The sequence below is a fragment of the Phodopus roborovskii genome, unplaced genomic scaffold (genome assembly GCF_943737965.1).
Source record: "Phodopus roborovskii unplaced genomic scaffold, PHOROB, whole genome shotgun sequence".
Classification (NCBI taxonomy): domain Eukaryota; kingdom Metazoa; phylum Chordata; class Mammalia; order Rodentia; family Cricetidae; genus Phodopus; species Phodopus roborovskii.
In genome coordinates, this window is record NW_026126459.1 from 17,908,656 (window position 1) to 17,927,826 (window position 19,171).

At 38.9% G+C, this 19,171-nt stretch overlaps 1 protein-coding gene across 1 annotated transcript in view; it reads right to left on the reverse strand.

Annotated features, from left to right (window-relative positions):
- Positions 1-317: 317 nt before the first annotated feature.
- Positions 318-19,171, reverse strand: part of Adamts20 (ADAM metallopeptidase with thrombospondin type 1 motif 20) — a 132,045-nt gene continuing 113,191 nt past the window's right edge. The window contains exons 32-39 of the mRNA XM_051189727.1: positions 17,789-17,989; positions 16,950-17,079; positions 16,657-16,751; positions 16,479-16,570; positions 15,321-15,454; positions 10,970-11,061; positions 1,684-1,788; positions 318-437 (exon numbers count right to left, since the gene is read on the reverse strand). Coding sequence (XP_051045684.1) covers positions 348-437; positions 1,684-1,788; positions 10,970-11,061; positions 15,321-15,454; positions 16,479-16,570; positions 16,657-16,751; positions 16,950-17,079; positions 17,789-17,989 — 939 coding nt within the window. The 3' untranslated portion in view covers positions 318-347. The remainder of the gene's footprint in view (positions 438-1,683; positions 1,789-10,969; positions 11,062-15,320; positions 15,455-16,478; positions 16,571-16,656; positions 16,752-16,949; positions 17,080-17,788; positions 17,990-19,171) is intronic.

Sequence of the window (19,171 nt, forward strand, 5' to 3'; positions counted from 1 at the left end):
CCAATCAGAGATTTATGTACATGTGTGTTTAACAGTAGAACATAATTATGGTCCAGTCAAAGCTGTTGACAGCAACATTCTCTTGGTATAATTCATTCAAACATGCTTGTATTCCCCATAATAAATTATGACATTTAAAAATAACTCTGATTAGAGTGACATGTCTATTAAGTTTCTCTTGAAAACCTATAAACACTAAGTGGGCTGAAACCCTGGTAGGTACCCAGACAAAACAGATTTGAATATAAAGTCTCAGAAAGTCAGGAGTGAGAAAGGAGCACCAGATAACTGTGTTTCACAGAGCAGTCCCCCCTCTCCACTTTGCAATACTTCCAAGTCCTCAGTGTTCAGAGTACTTGAACTGGGAGCCCCATGGCCATGTGAGGAATGCATTTCCCACAGTATCCTCCACATCTGCCGTAGACTTTGGTTCCATCCTGAAAGTGTAAAGAGGTAGAAAACATGGAAGGCTTTTATACAAGCTGATAATTGGTCATAATACAAAAAAAAATCACCCACTTTGAATCATGTGGCTGGAATCCTAGCCAAAGATTCCTGTAAAAGTTGAAGTCAATGAAGGTCATGTGCAGGTCCAAAGGAAATGGACAGCCTAAGATTCATACCTGCTGTTGTCCGTGTCAAATAAACCACAGCAGAATTTACACACTTAATCTCAGCACATACATTTTTCATCAGAATATTTACTTGTATTGGTGACCATGTGACTATATGTAAGTGAATGTACACATGTGTGTGAGTATATGTGGAGGCCTTAGGTTGACATCAGGTGTCTTCTTCCACAGCTTTCCCTTTATTTATTGAGGCAGAGTCTCATTGAAAATGGGTTCCTCAATCTGGCTAATGACTTCCAAGAGTCTGACTTTGTCCACTCCTCCCCTGCATCACCAGAGCTACAGATGCAGTGTCAAGTCCTCATGCTAGGTCATTTTCCTTTCCCCACATAGCTGTTTATATAGATAAAATAGCAGTGCTGGCTAGATAAAGATAGGCAAGGAAATATGGGTACCACATAAGTAGATATTCCTAATTCCTGAATACATTTTGAGGACATTTGTTAAGAGGCCCAGTTTAATAATTCCTTCACTAAACCATAGGAAGGAGATAAGTAAACCCCAGATTGAGCCATCAGCCATCACTTTGAAATATTAGTCCCTAAATCTCTATTGGAAGTTTTGCCATGCTAGGAGTTGAACCTTGGGACTGGTGATCCTTGCTAGGTGGATGCTTTACGATTCATCTACAGCTTCAGCCTTCTTTTTGCTTTCTTTTGAGAGAATTCTCACTATATTACCCAAGCTGACCTTGATTCACTCCATAGCCTGGCCATGAACTTTCAGGTCTTCTGCCTCAGTTTACCAAGTAGCGGGGATTATAAATCTATGCTACTAAGCCTAGTACAATTAAATCACCACCTTTCAAAAATATAGGCATGTCCAGTCATAAATTCAAAATCTGAAATTCATGTTCATGTGTGGTAGAGCCCATATTTGAAATTGTATGTCTATATGCACATCAATAAAATTGACTTGTACTCCATTATATGTAGCTATTCATGATATGCTTAAATTTGTGATCATTGGTTTCAGGTGAGCTTACATCTGAGTTTAGTGCTAGCTCATAGCACAGAAGTGATTGCAGACTCTTTGGTCATGAGTAACTTACTTGGGATCTGTGGATGATGACAGAGGCATATCTCCCCTGAGCGAGCCACTTCGCTGTGTTGGATATCATCATCCCAGTTCCTGCTAAGTTAATGCTGAACTGTCCCTGCATTGTGAGAAAAAAAGAATATATAAAATATTTAAGATTGTTCTTGCCCAGAAACATCAAATGACTAAAATTATTTCCCAAGGGTTTTAAAACAGGCAAAGAAAGCTGATCCAATTTTACTAAAAGAAAATGAATCAGGTAAGGAGTTTAAAATCTGACTAAATAAGTCTTCTCTATTACAAGTTCACTAAGAATTAACACTATGTAATGCTAAAGGAGTTCTGGCAGGCCTTAGATACTGTGACACCTAGAGTCAAGGGGCCTGTCACAGTCCTGATGGAGGAGAATTCATAGGGACTATGATATGCTCAATTTTAACATTCCTTTTGCTTCAAGTTTTGATTACTTCCTGATAGTTTTTGTGGCACTACATCTGTTTGATGTATTTTCTGGGTCCTTTTTCCCTTCTGTAGCAAAAATACCACTCCTTTAGTGACAACACAAGTGTTAAATATGGCATTTTCCCCACACGATCATCCTTTCTAAGAACCCAGAAGGAAGTGTGGACTGGAACAGTATACCACTTACACATTATGGTGTGTGGTCCCTAGAGGTTCGTGTTATGTGAGAAATATTTTTATGTCAAAATATTTTAGATTAGCTTTGTTAATAATAACCTTCAAATATATGCTGATTGAGAAATTAAGTGATCAAGATGATACCATGTCATATTTAAATGATTATATAGTAAAGATTTACACACCGGAAATTGGAATACACACTAATTTGGCCTTCTGACAGTGTTCAGCAAGCACTGAAATCCCAAGCTCTATGAGGCACTCTAGGATCATACCTTAACAGTTCTGTGGTCCAATATTCTCACATCTTAAGTGTGAATGAGATAAAACCTTGGTAAATACATTGTAAGAATTAAAACACTCTCTTACCATGAAAGCAAAAACTAAACATAAAATATAAATATAAAAAAATTCACTTAACTGTGTTTATGAGATACTATTCTTGTTATGATTTAGAATATCAACCAGGAATGATGGCATGCCCTTTTAATCCCTGCAAGTGTGTGGTGAGACCAGGTGAATCTCTGTGAGTTTGAGGTCAGCCTGGACATAAAGCATCCTAGGACAGCCAGGACTACATAGAGATTCCCTGTCTTCAAAGACAAATTTTTTTTAAAAAAATCACGTATCAATTTCATTTACTTACTTTAATTTTTGGTCACTGTGAAGTTATTATTTTAAAATAAATATTCATTCAAATGAATATAAAATATAGGCATGGTAAATAGAGAATTCCTATTACAGAAAGTTTAGGTAAATTCCAAGTATTTATTATGTTAGTCACTTGATTACAAAAACACAGACTATGGGCTATCTATGGCATTGTTGTATTTCCAGAACAGGGCCTCAGCATTAGAAAGTGTTTCTGAGTAGATGAATAGTGAACTACATTATAAGTATTAAAATAATGATGACACAAAGGTAAACACATAAACATACATATAACACCCTTGAGACTTCATGATGGCAACAGTAGCCATAAGAGTTAGTTACTGGGTATGTTACCCTGATACTCCATCTATATGATGAAGGGACCTTGTGCTTTCTCAGACATTATAACTTTATTACTTCCTGAACTTGATGGGTTCTCTACTCAGAGGAAGATGCTAGAGCAGGACATGGTGAGGGAGGCTAGTGTGGAGATGCTCAGGGCAACATTTGTCATATCAATTTATCAAGACACCTTGTAACCCATCACATAGTGTATCCTGAAGAATAGTAGTCTGTGTACATGAGAGAAATACATGTAATATTGCATTTGAATGGGTAGTTCTGAGTATGTTGGTTAGGTTATTTGGTAAAAGTAATAATAAAATCCATTATTTCTTTATTTTCTTCCAATTGATCTGTCCATCTTTGGAAGAATATTGAGGTCCTCTACTGTTATGTCTTTTGGTCTTTATTTCTGCATATCTGTTTACATATTTAGGTGTGATAGCAGTGTGTGTGTGTATGTGTGTGTGTGTAATGCCACATTTCTGCTTTGAAATGGCTCCAATATAGTTCTGCCATTTTGTGCTCTGTATACAAAACAGGGTATCAGCATGGGTCCAGTGAGATGGCTCACTAGGAAAAGGTGATTCTGTAAAACCTAGTGACCTGAGCCTGATCCTCTGTAGATCTTCTGACCCCCCCATGCTTACGTTGTGGCACATGCATGTATGAGCATGCAAATACACAACAAAAATAAATAAATAATTTTAAACTAAAGACATTTACCATTATAAAATCAAAACATGGATCAATTCTGAGACACGATGATAATGCTGTGCTTTTGGTAGTACCATGTGTCCAGCCAAGATTCAATTCTTCATGTATTGAGATGAGCACAGCCATCTCATTAGTACACATATTTACTTTCATCTTTAATAGTGAGATCGTATGCACATCAAATCATTGTCTTAACGTGAGTTTCCTCATGATTGATGATCACTTAATGTTTGGTGTGTATGTCTATTTTGTTCACCTACTTACCAAAGGGTTATGTAAAAAATGGCCAGGACTGGGGATGCTTAAGAATCACTGAATAGACTGCAAGGCTTTTCAGCTGCAAGGAGAAATCAGCAAGGACTGCAGGCCTCAGGTGTTAGGGTCTTTGGCAGTTTCAATGCTGCATAGACTTTTAGGTAAAGTCTTTAGAGAGCACCTCTTGCTGTCTTTGTAGTACAGGAGGGGATTCCTCTGTCAGTGTTGGGCAGCTGTGACAGTGAGATTCAAGGCTGAGGCTCTCACTGATGCTTTGGAACTGGACATTTGGGGGGAAGGTGCAGGCATCTGGCACTGGTATAGGTTCACTTTCCACATGTCAGGGTATGCATGGCTAAACTGAGACTAATTTCTTTGAGAAACTTACAAGTAGCACATACCCAGGCTCAAGGTGAAGGTATGCCTCTGACCCCAGCAACCTAACATGGCTCTGAGGAAGAATACATTGTACATCTCCCTAAGGTTTGGACCTAGGAAAGGAAGAATCAGGACCAGAAAGGTGCAGGGACAGCTCAAGTTCCAAGGAATAAGGCACCACAAACTTGTGATTCTGGACTCTAGACTTTAGAAAAGTGAAACATGGTGGTAGCCCAAGTAGGTAAAGCAGGTAGGAGTTGGAGTGAGGATGGGTATGATATGGCTCTGAGGTAGGCCAACAGAATAGTGAGAACTCTACACAGCAGAGACTCGGGTGCCTGGATACTGGGCTAGGTCTGTTCTAGGTGGGTTGGCACTAAGGAAGTTGGGTCTGAAGGATGCAAGTCAATTAAATACTCAAGAGCTAGAACATGAGACACTACATCTATTCAGCACCTGGCTGTGTCGTTATGGGGTTGGCAGAGTTTCTAGCTCTTCGGACTATTTAGTGCCATGTCAGTTGCACCACTAGGGGAGTGCCACTGCTTCAGTGCACAGGAGCCGGAAGTGCTCAGGTTCCAGGGTGCTGCCACAACTGTGATGCTAGACCACTTTGGGTAGATCAGATGACTCTTTCACAGGGGTCACCCAAGACCCTCAGAAGACAGATATCTCCATTACAATTTGTAACAGTAGCAAAATTGCAGTTATGAAGTAGCAACCAAGACAATTTTATGGTTGGGGGTGTGGTCATCACAATAGAGGAACTATATTAAAAGGTTGTAGCATTGGAAAGGTCGAGAACCACTGTGTTAAAAGTGGAAAAAACCCTGCCATCCCACCACTGAATGTGAGAATGATTTGGTCTCTGCATACAGAACCCTCCCATCCCAGGCTCTATGTAACAATTAATTGGAAATGAGTCATAGGGTAGATATAGAGCAAAACTAACATGTACAATAAAATATTTTAAAATGGAGAAAAATATTTGTAATTTGGTATTTGCTTTCTTAACTCATCAATCCATAAAAAATAATACACCTGATTTCACTAAAATAAAAAGGAAAACTTTTACTCTGAAAGACACTTAAAGAAATAATGGTTCAAAGAAAAATGTAATATTTGCAAATGGCATTTCTGATAAAAAGACCTTTGTGTATATCCAGAGTATGCAAAGGACTCTTGACATTCACCAATAGGAAAACAAACTCATTGTCAAACACAGGCAGAGACATGGACATTCACGTCATTAAACAAAACACACAAGTGACAAATGAGCCCAGGAAAGGTACTTAACACCCTTATGTGATAGACACAAGGAAACAAGCAAATGAAAAGAAACTTGGTAATACCAAATGCTGGCAAGAGTGCAAAGCATCAAGGGTGTTTGGCTTTGCTGGTAGAAAAACAAAATAGTGCAGCCTCTCTTTTCAATGTTCACTGTAGAATCTGCAACAAAATCCCAGGGACTTAGCCTAGAGAGATGAAAACATTCTTAAACACCTGTATGTGTGTCAATCATGATTTCCAGCACCTAGAAATAACCAGCATGGATGGGTAATGGCATGATCCACTGACTTTACTGGAATGTGATTATTTCTCCAACTCTTTGGGAATCAAATATTAATTATGAGACAGAGAACAAAGTCCAGACTGGACTTTTTAGGAGCATCTACCTCCTATTTGACATATGTATTCCCGAGTCACATAACACTCCCAAACTCCATCTCACGTTCAATGTGGTAAAGTTTATTTTCTCTAAAGAACACCATATGTGTTTGTGCTCTTTTTAGCCTTTGTATCCAGGGGTACCCGGTCACATGCAAACATGGAGGATGTGGTTTTGATGAATCCCAAACAACAGAAGAAGTTCTCTGTGACATCAAGCATCTGGAAGGTATTCATGCAAATGCCATGGAACTTAACACAGAATCTGTTTTATGCATTTGACAGAGCATCTCCAGAAATACTGAGCAGTTTGTATTTGTGGTAACATTAGCCTGGGGCAGACATATGCAGACTGACTATGGATGGCACAGCTCCTTTCAAAGCATCCGTCTGTGCCCTAACACCATCTAATCTTGGCACGAAGTTCTGAATTCCAGAAATGTTCAGAACCACATGAGGGCCCATAGCACCCTGATGGCAGAAAAACACCTTACTGATGTTTCTCCATTGACTATTTTAAGGCTCTGAGAGATGGGTTGACATGGAGTATCTATCTATCTGTCCAAAGAAGATTATATACTTTACAGCTACATAATTTCCTTAAGATATTTGTGAGGTAAGAAAAAAAATACCTTATCATTTAAAACTCTGACTGTCTAAAAATATCTTACTCACATTCCATGCTTATCAAGAGATGTCTTGTTTATGATAATTGTCTGTTAGGAGACAGACACGGAGAGCTCACCCAGGAGGTAAGACAGACTTTGATTCTACTTGATAATTATGTGATTGACTTGAATAACAATGGCTTTTGAATTTTGCTGGTATCTCTCACTGGACATACTTAAATCAACATGGAATGATGAGGACCTGATTTCCATAATATGGCAATCTTTCTGAATAGCAATATTTGGAAGACCTATTACCACTAAACTGTTCACATATCTCATGGTACCAAATAGAGAACCAAATGGCAAAGTTTAAAGTAGAAATGTTGTTGGAGAAAATTCATCCACCCTGACATGGATTGGCTGCTAGAGAATTAATCTCAATGGGAGAGGGTCCAAACGAAAATGTCATTAATCAAAGGAACCCATGCATCATGGTGAACATTATTTAGAGTGTTAAAATGTTTTCGGTCATACATCCCTTCAGAGGCTGTGTCAGAATAGATAGACAAGGCATGTGAAAGGGAGGGGATCTCAAAGTAGAAGGAAAGTTCTGGAGAGAGATTTGAAAGGAGTCCATTCTGAGAAGTAGCCATTGATCACCACATAAGTAGACCTAACCAGCCTCATTGACTGAGAACACAGGAGTCTTCTGCATAGTGTCTGCTTCCAACAACATGGAGACATGGCTCAACAGGTAAATGTGTCTGCTTCAGAAGCATGGGAAACCAAGTTTGGACCCCAGCACCCATGTCAAAAGCCAAGTGTGGGTCAAGCCGCTTGTAATGGCAGCACAGCAGGAGACAGAGACAATTTAGGGTTGCTGGCTGCCAACCTGACTCTGGCTTCCTAAGAGAGATCATTACAAGGGATAAGGCAGAGAGTGACAGAGCAGGACATTCCTCTCTGACCCATGCATGATTACATATACACATGTGTGAATATATATCACAAATATACTTCATTCACACACATACTGTGTTCATGCACTAACATGCACTCATATGTGCACTCGCGTATATGGTGTGTGTGTGTGTGTGTGTATAAAACCAACACAAAATGTTCTTACAGAATTGCAGGTTGACGAACCTGTGGACACTCTGTCTAACAATAACTTCTGGAAATTATGACGTATGAACACCATTTAAACATCTCTTTTTAATAATGTTCTTCTAATTTACTAGAAACCAAAATTTGAGTCAGACTGATCTCTGAATGACGCCATATCCACAACAGTTAATCTGAGGAATAGGCTACTGCTAGCCCTCAGATGCACTGTATAGGGACAAATGCTATTCTCAGAGCATAATCGGGTTATAAAAGCAGGAAATTACTTGGTCTTTCCTGGATAGAGATTATCTATGCTATAATATGGCAAGGTTCAAGCTTAAAGGTGACATTGTAAGTGGGACTTTTAGTGATGTGCAAGGAGGGGATAAACAGTCAGAATAAGAGCAACAAGTAAATAGAAGGGAAGGTTAAGTTCAACCCCGGGGAAAGCGATGGCTGAGCAAGACCCCTCTGGGAGTTTTTCCTGACCTATAAGAATACCTGATTCAAAGAACATACTGTATCTGGATCTGATCATGGAGTGATTGATTGATGGTGCCAAAAGGCCAGAGCTAGCTAGCATCCAGCAGTTGGAAGAGCATGAGGGGTGAGAGCAGTATCACTGGAGGCTGACTGGCCAGAGGTGATGGAGTGCTAGATGAAGAGCTGGGCAAGAGGATGCCATAAAGACAATTCAGGCTGCTCCCCACAAACAATTTCCCAATTTGGGGATATATAGCAGTTTACACATCCAAGAAGGTGGGCACACATGAAGAGACCCACACCAAATGCTCTTTAGTGCGGATGCCGAGAGACAGAAACAAAGAGAACCATAAGGCAGCAGGAGAACTCAGGAAGATTCTGGTTCAGTATCTAAATAGGTGGGCAGAGAGGTAGCAATTTTTAAAACAGTTAAATGTTACAATAGAAAGCATTCCTTGGATGAAAAGAAATACAATAAGACAGAAAGAATCAAATACAGCAGGGTGTGAACAAAATGTATATGAAAGAAATGAAATAGATAATATATATAAAAAAGTCCAATTAAAAGGCAAAGACCATCCAAAATCTATAAGAAAGCCCCTTAATCTCCAAGAACATAAGCTGAATATAAATCCATGGAAATACATAAACTAGGTAAGTAGCAACTCTAAATGCTCTGGAATATCTACATTAGCATCAGACAAGTAAACATTAAATCAGAATGGAGTTACTTCAGAGGAAGGGGCATGTTTTATGATTATGGAAGGAAAACCTATCAGGACTTTGTGGCAGTTACAAATGTTCAATTATGCACAGCAAAAATTTACCTTAAAAGAAAAAAAACCCATGAAACAAAACCAAATTAAAAACACAGTTTAACTCAAACCATCTTAGCATTCCACAGCCAGCATGAAGCAGATCAGCAAGGAAACAGAAGAATTGACCATACTACATACAGCAGCCTGAATCCCAAGAACAAATCATTCAACTGAATCTGCATCCTTTCAAAGCATGTCCTGAACACTCTTCAGAATGAATCACATGTTACACCATAAAACTACCTTCAGTAAATTTAAAAGGAATGAATACTATGAATAATATGGGATGTGTTTTCTAGCCACAGTGGAATGAAAGTAGGATTAAAAAAAAAATAAAAAGAAACGTTAGGAAATACACAAGTATTTGGAAATTAAACTTATTTTAAATAGTTAATGACTACTCAATGATAATAGAAAATGTTTTATTTTAAATAAAAATAGTATACAACACACAAAAATCCTTAGACACAACAAAAAATATTTAAAATAGAATTTATACAAAAAATATTTAAAATAGAATTTATAGCTATAAAAGCATAAAAAAGAAGAAAATCTCACATTGATAACCTTTCACCTTCATATACCAGAAAAAGCAATAGAATACCCACAGCTAAGTGTGGCTCTCCCCCATTATCCAAGAATCTTCTTTTCACAGCAGACAGAGGCCATTATAGAAACTCAAAATGGATCAAAATGCAGAGAACAGCTGACTGTGGAATGCCTTAGCTGACACATCTACAACACAACCCCTACACATTCAGGGAACATCTTGGAAGAGGGGGGCCCAGAAAAACTGTAAAAGCCAGAGAAATTCCCCTATGAGATAGTGACTTCTATAGATGCACCCATGAAGTCCTCTAAATGAGACTTGTGCATTGACAACACCATCATGGATAGGGTAGATCTCACAAGGCCTCCACCTAGATGAAGAGCTATAGACTATTAACAACCCATCCTGAGACAAGTCCTCACATAGGTTACCCAATCTCAAGTAACTAGCCCTAAATGCATATACATGGAGGTTCAAGTATAAGACTGGGTGGTCCTATTTGCTCATACTTCTGGCAAAAGTGGCAAATGGCCATAGACATGTGTATAAATTAAGCCTTGCATCACAGTCCAGGAAACGCATAGAGAATGGACCAGAAGGGTTCCACAGTGCTCTCTTGGGTACCTTTCCACTTTCCAAGAGTCTATAGCACCTCCAAGTACCACCACCCTGGAAATCAAGGCTTCATGCAGGGACCTTTGAGAAACACACACCGAAAGAACTAATGTCACCTCTGGCAAATAAATAGCACATGCTTATGATTCATTTATTTACCTTTCCATGCATACCTATTCATTTCCAAGGACTAGGTTGAAAGACTAAAATGATGAGGTGTCATGGAAGGAGAAATGAGATCTGAACAAGTGGAAGGTCTTCCAGTGGAATCTTTGAAATGAACTTAAATACTGGCAAAAGTGTTTTTCCTTTAGGTGATTTATAATTTTTAAAATGAGTTCATACAGAAAGCTTTGCTCATCTAGTTTGATGTTTCATGCAATATTCTGGCCATGAAAATTAATGAAGAGAAATATTAACTTTTTCATTCTGTAAAAGAAAGGTAATTAAATACATGTGAGGCACCTGTGGGCATCTGGCAGCACTGTAGCAGTCTCCAGCTGTGGCAAATGGGACTGCCTTTCCAAACAGTGTCTTGGAAAAAAGAAGATCTGTAGCTGTAAAATAAATAAATAAATAAACACAACTTGTTACCATGGAAACAGCAATGTCTTCTTTATTTTTCAAATAGGCAGTTTGCATAGTATCTTAAATATACTTTTATGATTAGTTAAAATTTTAACAAAATATCAGTGCTATAGCATGTGATAGAGGACTGCACCAAATCGATACATTTTATTTAACACAAAAGTATGCATGACCTAAATTGTCCTAAAAAAAAAAATCACACACCACATCTGGAACTAAAGAAAAACTTGGAAAAATAATACATGCTCATTAACATTTCACACCACAGCAAGTCTCTGAAATAGATGAAGGGAGCTCAAGAAGAAAATCAGAGAAAAACAAAAAATCTCTTCAAAGGTAGACCCATCATGGCAAAGCAGTGTGAATGCATGTGCACTGTGTCTATCCCAATTCACCCGTGCAATTCTTCTCTCCTTCCATTTGCTGACATTGTTAGCAAAATGTCCTGATTGGCAGTATCAGTGGGGAGTCTACACAAAGTACCAAAACAAGACTCACTAGACAGACTCCTCAAACTCAGCTCTTGCAACCACTCATGCCTGTACTGGTCACTTACACAACATCCCAACAATGTATCAGCTCCACTGAGTGGATTCAAATCACTGGCAAATTACTTCACACCCTGTGATGACAGGGATCCTTCGGAGAGAGGTCCCCAAAGTAGCATTTAGGCAAACATCTTATCTCTAAAGACAGTTACAAAAATGCTCAGACCTTTCATAGTTCCTCAGAGGAATTGTATGGACCAACCAAGCCTCAGTCAACATGGTCATGGTAGTGAGCTTACACATGGCAGGGAAATCACAACCAGTATAAATTAGAGTCATTCCAGGATAGGTATCTGTTAAACATGCAACCCCATTCCACTGCTCCTTTGAGGCACTATAGACTAGGCTGGTGAAGAACACAGACACAAGTTTCAAACTGTTTTTTTTTAATCTCCTCCAACAGCATAAGCAGTCAATAACACCCATGTCATAGTGATAACCAATAGTGTGTACATAGTCTGTATCACCCAGACTATTACTGGGCATCATTCCTTGGGTATGTCTTAACTATATGTGTCCAAACTAAAATGCATTTATCTGTTTCTCTTCACTCACTCATTACACTAATTTTTACTCTTATTGTTTTACCTGAATTATTACAATCAATTCCTAGTTGTTGCTATGGCTACAATTTGTTCTCCAGTACCCATGTCTTTTCTTATTGCTTATTATTTCACTCCTGTGGTTCCTAGAGGTTATAACACAAATTCAACTATTCACACTAGTCCTCCCCTCTTATCCAAAGGACATGGCCCCAGACCCCCTCAGCTGTCCTGCTGTGAATAATACTGACTCTTACTGAAAGCTGTAAGCTGAACCATGTCAGCTAAATACAATGAATTCATTACCAGGTTTAGAGGAGAGGAGGCCACTGATAACTTTGATAAGGGCAATGTTAGATGAACGGGACAATAAGCAACTTGGAGTAAATTCAGGATAGAATAGGAAAGGAAAAATAACACAGAGAGAGACAGAGACACAGAGAGTGAGACAGACATAGAGAGACACAGAGAGAGACAGAGAGAGGATAGTGTCTCATTTAAGACATGTTACTATCAGGAAACGCAGAAGAACTGAACATGGTGGTGCACTCAGACAAAGGCAGGCAGATTTCTGCATTTGAGGACAGCCTGATCTACAAAGCAGGATCCACCAGAGCTACATAGATAGACCCTGTCTCAAAAAAGGAGATGGGGGTGGAGAAGAAGAAAGAGAATAAGGAAGGAAGGAAAGAAGAGGGAGGGAGGGAAGGGAAGGAGGAATGAAGGGAAGTTAGAAAGAAAGTGACCAGAGGGTACATACAGTCAGTTCTTAAATACAATGGAAGCACTAACAGCGTATTACATGGCTCATGTAAATGGTCCAACAAAGAGTTGCTGGTATAGAAGAGAAAACGAGAGTTGCTGGAATAACATCCTTGAGTCATATCTATAAGACAACTAAAGAGATTTGCTGTCACTAAGAGCAGGGACAACAATAAATGATCGAAGGGGCAATGCATGGGTAGTGCAGCTGTAGGAACTCAGGAAATTCCCTTTGGGTTGTACTGTTTATTTTTCCTGGTAAATGAGGGAGCAAGGTCAAGGTCGCCATTAGTGAAGTGGAAAACTGAAGATGTTAACATATCAGAAATCTAAAACCGGAAAAGAAAGCATGATTTGAATACTAGGAAGCAGAAGAGGAATGCACTAGATACATACAGTAGGTTTGTTTGGTAGTGACAAGCATCCATGTAAAGCTTAGCAGTCATGCATTTGAAGTGAGACCAGTCAGGACTATGAATCACTTGTCACATTCAGTTTTGTAGTATAGGTATAGTGTGTGTGTGTGTGTGTGTGTGTGTGTGTGTGTGTGTGTAGCACAAGAGTTTGAGAAAGGAGTTAAACATGTATACATTTGATATTGCATGCTTAGGGCTCAGGCAAATGACTGGCAGCATGAGAATTTAGGTTGATAAATTAGTGAAACACAGTACCCAATTACCAATAAATAAGTTACTGAGTGTACCTAATATACATAGTGATGCTAACTAACTGACATCATCCACATTTTAAATTAATAACCAACATTTAGACAGGAACATTTATTACACCAAGACATTAAGTTTACATATTAAAAGTATCATCTTTTTAACCTTCATAGACAAGGCAAAGAGAATAGAAAGGAAACAGTTTAAAGAGATACCTGGGGCTATGTAGTAATGGAAACAAAGCATTCACACACAAGAGGACTCCAGAGTCTGTGCTCATACCTGCCTCAATACAAAGCTGCCTCAACACCACAAACATGCCCCATCCTCCCTAACTCATGCAGAAGTTTAATGCACAGCATCATGTGTCAATTAAGTGGGTAGAAACACAGTTCAACTATAGTGTTTCAGAGAGCAAAACAAAGCAAATACAAGGAGGCTGAAGAGGTGGTTCAGCACTTAAGACACCTGTTGTCCTTGAAGAATTGAGTTATGTTCCCAGCACCATGCCAGGTGGCTGACAACTACCTGCAACTCCAGCTGCAGAGTATCTGACACCCACTTCTGGCCTCCTCAGGCACATACACAATGCTCCCGCAAAATAACACATCTTTATTGTAAACCATAAAGACAATGTAAGTGCTAATTTTGTTCTTTCATATAGAAGAGTCTTTGTTTTAAGGTGGGGCCTTTGGGAAAGGATTGTATAGATTTGGTAACCAGGGTAGAGCCCAAATGATGGAGATGGGTACCCAAAGACAGAAACCACATTATCATATACACACATGCAATCCCACCACCAAAGGCCTGTGCTGTGCTAATTGGTCTTTCTTTATAAAGCAATTTGCCTTAGGTTTATCAGGAGTTATAAAGATGGACTAAAACACTGCAGTAAAATCAGTTTCAGTAAATGATATAACAACATAAAGTTACACTGGGCCATAATTTTGATACTGTACATTCATGCAAATTATGTCTCTGTGCACTGTATACAGTGCTGGCTTCAATGAGGATGGAAAAAGGGCCTCTGGTGGTGGAAGGACAGTCTTTGCTTCTTCATGCTGAGATATAACTCTCAGCATGAAGATGCACCATGGCCAGCATATTGCAGAGTCCATAGTCCTGCCACTTGAGTGAATTACCAGTTAATTTCTAGAAATATGGAATGTTCTCCAACCTGAGTTCTCTGAACAGGCCTTCATTCCTCCTCAGTGGTGCTTAGCTAACTATAAGCCAGGACAAGCTACTTTCATAGAAGAAACTTAATTATATCATCTGTGACAATTTGATGTAATATCTGTTTTATCTGATACAGGGTTGTTTAATAAAATAATATGACATGGGAAAATATAGTACTCAATAGTTTATAATCTGGAATTAATGTTATTGCTTTAAATCTTACCAAAAAACTTACACTTATATTGAAGTTATTAATTTATTTCAACTTAATATGGTTGGGTTTTTTTAATGTATCATTTAAGTAAGTCTTATTTGAGGGAATTATCTTATTACTGTCATTATACAACATTTGTAACAAAGGTCCCCATATTTCACGTCATTATAGGGAATGTACATATCTAATAATTGTAAAGGAAGCCATTCTGTATAATGCCAGGTTCTTCATGATATCCTGTCATATATACCAGTATATGGCTGGACTTTTGCTTAACAAATGAAGACCTTTTGTTTTCCAAGGAGAACCAGCACTTACTTTTGATTTGCATGGAAGTGAGATCAACTCTCACTTTGCTGAAAGCAGTGTATCCAGCAGGCAGGTAGTCATTTTTACAAGCACAGTCTTGCCTCCTGCTTCCATTGAAGGGGCATTCATAGGGATTTTGAAGTCTGTAACAACATTGGGACATTTTATTACTTGATACATTTGTTAGACACCAGAGTGGTAAATTATGAATTTAGAAGACATGAACAAGAGCTGGGAAGTGGTGGTGTATACTTTTAATCCCAGCTGAGGAGGTGGATCTCTGACTTTGAGGCCAGCCTTGTCTACAGAGCACATTCTAAGACAGCCATAGCAACACACACACACACACACACACACACACACACACACACACACACACACACACACACACACACACACACACACACACACACACAGAGAGAGAGAGAGAGAGAGAGAGAGACGGGGGGAGAGAAAGAGGTAAAACAGAAGAAAGAAGTTCTTCCACACCATGGTGACAACACACTAACTGAGAAAGAAGCAGGATTCACCAGGACTAATGTGGCAGTTTCAATGTAATTGACCCCCATTATCTTTTAGGTAATGGCACTACTAAGAGGTTTGGCTTTGTTACAGTGGATATGGCCTTATTGGAGGAAGTATATCACGGTGGGGGTGGGATTTGAGGCTTTCTATGTTCAGGATACCACCCATGTCTCAGTCAACTTCCTGTTGCCTGCAAGATGTAGGACTCTCAGCCATCCCACCATGCTCCCCACCATGATGATAATGAATAGAACCTCTGAAACCGCAAGCACGCCCCTTTTCCTACAATAGTTATCTTGTTCATTGTGTCCCTTCACAGCAATAGAAACCCCAACAAAGACAACTAGCATTCAAAATTCTTAGTGAGAAATTCAAGGAATATTTCTACAGAAAAATGGAGATACAATTTTCTCAAATTTTATTGCTTGGATCAATTGGATTTCTAGGAAAATTGACAAGATCTTAAACCTATCCCTTCTGTATTGTCTCACACTCTCTTTGTGATTATAGGCTAATACAATGGCTAAGATCCTAATGTGTTCATTTCTTTCTCAATTGCCTGTCCCATATGTGAGCAATTCCAATGTCATGCCAAAGGCTGTGGGCCCTAAAAGTGCACAGATAGAGCAGAGCAACTCATACCTAAGGCCATATATTTCAGAAAAGTTGTCTTCACCTTTGACCAGTGGTAAATATTCTTTAGGGTTCTCCAGTTGCATGCCTGAGCAATGGATCTAAGGGGAAATACACAAATATCTAGAAAACACTTTCCAAAGACAGGATCAAAGTTAAAATCAATTGGAAATGGCTTTCATAATACCTTCACTATTCTTCCCCTGATGTTAAGGTCGTAATCACCATCTTTGGTAACGTTGTTTGTAACTTGAATTTCTTTGCAGGTGGTAAATAATTTACCTTCAAGGACAAATTAATGCCACACATCAACACTGAACAAATCCCAGACAACATGGATTTGACCATCAGAATCATTGCTGTACTCTGAAGGTCTGATACTGTGTTGCAGAGTATGACAACTGAATATATCTAGTTTCACATTTGAACTAAAACTTAGGGACACTGGATGCTGGGTAGATTTTGGAATCTATTACTTACAGTCATTGGCATAACATTTCTTTTGAGCATCTGGCTTTAAACGCTTTAAGCATAAGTCACTGGGCCAACCGTTCTCAGTCCTGCATTCTACTCTTCTCTCCATTATCCCATTTCCACAAGTTACTGAGCACTGTCAACACAGTAAAGTTTGAGGGAGAATATATAACAAGTAATAAGGCCAGGAAATCCATACCGCCTTCTCCAAGACTAGGCTCTTTTAGAACAAAGTGGGGGTCAGTAATGGTTAGAACTATGGGTGATGCAAAAATATTCTGGGGAAGGATAGACATTAGAGAAAAAAATCCTTCAGTATGAGCCTGCAGCTGTTGTTTCTCAGATACTGGCTTCTTGTCATTCATTTTGTACAGTGTATTATTAGTAATCTACAAGCATTCATAAATTGATGAGGTTTATTAAAACTGCTTATATATACATAGCATACTACAAATAATAAACATTAATCTTATTTATTACAGCTACCTAGAGGTTTTCCTTATGATGAAATTACAAAGTAATGTCACTGTATTTCCATTAAGTAAGTTAATAAATAGGATGTGGTATAAATAATATTTATTATAGATTTATTAGAGAAAGCTTCTTTGTTTAGCTGATATTTCTGAAGTACCTGCATAAAGTTCAAGTCACTGTACATGTTCTCCAAGGACAACAAGTTAGAATAAGCACAGAAAGGATAAGACATTTATACAAATAACCAGTAAGATTACTTTTAGACAATGGAGTAGAAAATGACTTAGATATACTTAAAATGCAGATTACCAGGCATCCCACCTCTGAAATGCCTTATGCAAAGGGCCTTAAATGCAGAGATCTGGACTGACCTTGCTCCATTTCCCCACTTTCCAAGTGGCTACATGCAAACAGCTTCCAATATCGCATTTGTACACATGAGGAAAAGGTGTCACAGGGCACTCTTCATAGTCTACAGGCTGCAGCTGATGGAGTGCATGCTTCTTAGAGGACTGGATCCTGGTGCAATATGTAATCTTCTGTGGGTGTGTGAACCCACAGTTACCTGCACACTGGTAAGGAAATAGGGAGTCCTGAAACTTGCCCAAAGCCTAAGATCTGTCAGCTGCCTAATATACTTCATGCATATTATTTCTACTTCAACCTGCTTAACCAGCTTCATTCATGGTGGGGAAGCCAAGCTGAGGAGACACTGAGGCGGCTTACTCAGAGTCATGCCAGGAAACACGACACATCAAGATCCAACCTAGACTTTTCATCAGAGGAGCCCAGTTTCTATTCTTATGTCAGAATGACATAAGAAACTTGCATGTTCTGTCTTTCACAAGATTGTCCCTTACATTTTGATATGAGTCTTAGGAGCAGCTTGCCAAATTCCTGTGAAAGTTGGCTGGAATTTTGTCAATAACAACTCTGTGTCTCAAAAAAGATGCCAAGTATACTCAATGGGGGATAATGTCCTCTTCCTCAAGTTCTATTGGGTTTGTAGGGCAGCCATGTGCAATTTTGTAGATGTGGGAAATGACTTCATATCACTAATGAAAATAGTCAAAATGTATCATGTACTAAAATGATAAGACTTAGAAGAAAATATAAGTGTACATCCTTCTGGCCCAAACTAGGCAGTGATTTTATAGATGTGAACCCTAAAACCCACAGAACCATAATAGCAAAAAGACTAATAAAATTTTAAATGTGTATCAAGAAATTACCAAGCATGGGAAACCTACCTTCTAGTTGTCGGTTGGGGAGTCCAAGAGACCTCTCCCCAAATATTTCAGGCCATTGCCATTGCCCTAGGTTAACTCCCGGAACTTGAATGTGAGACCCTATTGCTAAAGATACCATACAACTTGGGGGGATTGCGTTAGAATTGACCTGGAAGCTTCCTTCATGAGGACAAGATCTCATAGTATGGAAGGTGCTAAGGTAGAGAAGCAATTAAGTTCCATCCTGAAGGCCAAGTCCACAACCATAATAATCACCAGCATGACAAGATATGCTCAAGGGTCAGATAGTGCCACATATCTTGGGAGTAATCAGCAGTTGTCTAATTGTACTTAGGACCCACTTACTAAGTAAGAATTCATGTCCTGATACTAGTCAACTAGTAACTACTAGTAAACTAGTCAACTACTTTTAACTGGTTAGATCATAAACCCAGAGGATAATGTAATTTCCTGAAACAGCTTAATTCCCAACAGTATTCTAAATTCCTTATCTTCCACCCCCCC